At 41.5% G+C, this 3010-nt stretch overlaps 1 protein-coding gene across 1 annotated transcript; it reads right to left on the bottom strand.

The window, feature by feature from the left end:
- Positions 1–717: 717 nt before the first annotated feature.
- Positions 718–1107, bottom strand: LOC110255184 (pro-opiomelanocortin-like). Its single transcript, XM_021082096.1, has one exon. The coding sequence runs from the start codon at positions 1105–1107 to the stop codon at positions 718–720; it is 390 nt and encodes a 129-aa protein (XP_020937755.1).
- Positions 1108–3010: the final 1903 nt, after the last annotated feature.

Genomic DNA, 3010 nt, shown 5'->3' with positions numbered 1-3010 from the left:
AATCTTCTCTATTTAACAACTTCTAGCCATTAAGAAGGAAAAATGGAAGGACAGAAAGTAAATATTTCCTCCTAGAGGCATTGAAATGGAGCAGCAAGCATCACTTCTCACATCTCATAGGCCAGAACTTAGCCACCCATTTTCACAGGTTTTCCAGGACAAAGCTGTGTTGAGCTTGTCATGAGCCAAATAGATCACAGGGGATGGTATTATTGCAGAAAGAGCCAATAGATACTTGTGAACTATCAGCAGATGCATTAGCAGCAGATTTTTTTTTCCTGATAATCCAATAATACCAGAAACATGGATGCTGGAATACAGCCCAGCAGTGGGTCTGTTAATGGTTGCTGTGACCTTCAGTTTCCATCCCAAAATTGACAGTAGTGCAAAGCACAGTTTCTACTGCTTGGTGGGAATGGCTGTAGTTTATTACCAGACTAGTTCTATGTGGTGGTTAGGGCATTGCTCCTGGCTGCTTTGCCTCAGGCCTTCATTGCCAACTCTCTCTGTGAAATACACAATATCCCCCCCCTTTTTTTTTTTTGAAACTTGAAAGGTTTTATTTCTTAACTACAGATAAGAGGTGGGATATCTGGCACCCAAACAGCCTGAGCATGTCCTCACCGGGGCTGGAGGTGGCAGGAGGGCCGGTGAGGAGAGAAGGCTTTGAGCTTTGGGGTCAGCTTCCAGGGTGAGAGGCACCTGCCCCCTGTGCCCTCACTGGCCCTTCTTGTGGGTGTTCTTGATGATGGCATTTTTGAACAGCATGACCAGGGGCATCTGGCTCTTCTTGGAGGTCATGAAGCCGCAGTAGCACTTGTCCTTGGGTGGGTTGCCCCAGTGGAAGTGCTCCATCTTATAGGGCCCTTCGTCCCTCTTCTCAGCCGCCTCAGCCTCGGCCACCAGCCCATACTCCAGCTTGGCCCAGGTTGCCATGCCCACAGCCGAGGCCTCAGGGTCCTGTGCTGGCTCAGGCAGTGCCCAGACCAGCTCCCTCCTGAACTTGCATGGGAAGGCCTTGGCCAACTCGTCCTCAGCACCGTTGGGGTACACCTTCACCGGGCGCCACTTCTTGCCCACAGGCTTGCCCCAGCAGAAGTGCTCCATGGAAGTGCTCCTTCACCCACTGCCACCTCCTTCTCCTCACACTTCTGGCCCATGCCACCATCACTGCTGCTGCCATTCCGGCAGCCAAAGCAGTCCCAGCCCACAAGAGCATTTTAATGAACTCATTATCTGCTTAAAGCAGCTGGATCCAGCCCTTCTTATGACTTAAGAATTCTGACTGTCAAAATTATGCAGACAGATGGCAAGAGATCCAATAACAGAATCTAGAGGAATACAGCATTTTACCCCCTAAGGAACATTAGGTATAAGGAATAGAAATCCACTCTATTGTGCAATCTTTGAGCTTGTTGAATGGGATCTCTGAGAAAGACAATGAATAGCACCCTACAAAGCATTTTCATGTGATTACTATGGATTACTATGGATTAACATATTTATAAGTAGAAAGTGTTCACAAAATTCGAGAAGATATTTTTAAAAGTTACTCTTTTTTAAAAAATGGGGGCGTGGATCCCAAAACATCAATAACTTTAGTTTTCATTAGAAAAATGGGGAAAAATTGGGGAAAGCAGTATTTTCCCCCAACAGATATGGAAATAGTGTGGCCAGAAACAGATTAAGAGTTATAATAAAAGAACAAACTTCTTTTCCTTACACAATACAGAGAGAAAGCTATAAACAAAAGAATGGGATTTGAGAAAAAGTTGCATGCAAAATGCAAAAGAAAAATCTGATAAGACATTCTTAAAATCTGTAAAACTTTCTTAAAATCCATTCATACGTGTTTTTGTTTTTGTTTTTGTTTTTAGGGCCACAACCGTGGCATAAGGAGGTTTCCAGGCTAGGAGTCCAATCAGAGCTGTAGCTGCTGGCCTATGCCAGAGCCACAGCAATGCCAAATCTGAGCCGCATCTGAGACCTACACTACTGCTCATGGCAATTCCAGATCCTTAACCCACTGGTCCAGGCCAGGGATCCAACCCATAATTCCTAGTCAGATTAGTTTCCACTGTGCCTCAATGAAAACTCCCCATTCATACATTCTTGATATGATAAAATTTTTTAACGTCTGTTTCATACTCAAAAGGAATTTAAATGACCACAGTGATCAAGGATGAAAAATCAGAACTAAGGAGATGAAGAATTAGGAATAAAATAACTAATCAAATCAATGCAACACCAAGCAAACCATTGGCTTAAAATATTCACAACAAATTAAAAGAAAAAAATAGAATTGTATAAAAGTATGAGGTACAAAGAATGAGGTTTCTTAACATCTCTGAAATAGATATTAAAAGGAAGTTAAATATTCTGTCTATTTAACATACAAATGTGTTAAAATATTAAACACATCAATATTGACTTTAACCTTATAAATAAAATTCATATGAAATAACTTTCATTCATCTCTACTTTCTCTTAATTTTTTTCTGGAGTTTGCTGGTAGCTTAGTGGGTTAAGTATCCAGTGTTGCTGCTGCTATGGCACAAGTTTGATCCTGGCCCAGGAACTTCCATATGCCATGGGTGTGGCCAAAAAATAAATTAAAAAAAAGGATTTTTTGTGATTTTCAATATTACATTTGGATTGAGAGGGAGAAAGAAACATCAGCCATAAATTAATGCAGTGAATAATGAGAAGTGAAATGTCCTCATTTGGAAAAGGGATAGAATATAAAAGACATCAAGATCTAGTTTAAAACCTTTCTGAACACCTGAATAGGTCTTTTTCATTTCCCTGATTGCAAATTTAAAAACCATCTTTCTCAGACCTCTTTCTGATTGAAGTACCCAGAATTTGAGCCAGAATCACTAATCAGTTGTATAGACAATGCTTGAAAATTGAGAGGAGGAATTCCTGTGGTGGTTCAGAGGGTTAAGAACCTGATATAGTGTTTGTGAGGATGCAGATTTGATCCCTGGCCTCTCTCAGTGGGTTAAGG

The sequence above is a fragment of the Sus scrofa genome, unplaced genomic scaffold (assembly GCF_000003025.6).
Source record: "Sus scrofa isolate TJ Tabasco breed Duroc unplaced genomic scaffold, Sscrofa11.1 Contig51, whole genome shotgun sequence".
Lineage (NCBI taxonomy): Eukaryota > Metazoa > Chordata > Mammalia > Artiodactyla > Suidae > Sus > Sus scrofa.
The sequence above is the reverse complement of the archived record's forward strand: the minus strand, read 5'-3'. Positions and strand labels throughout refer to the sequence as shown.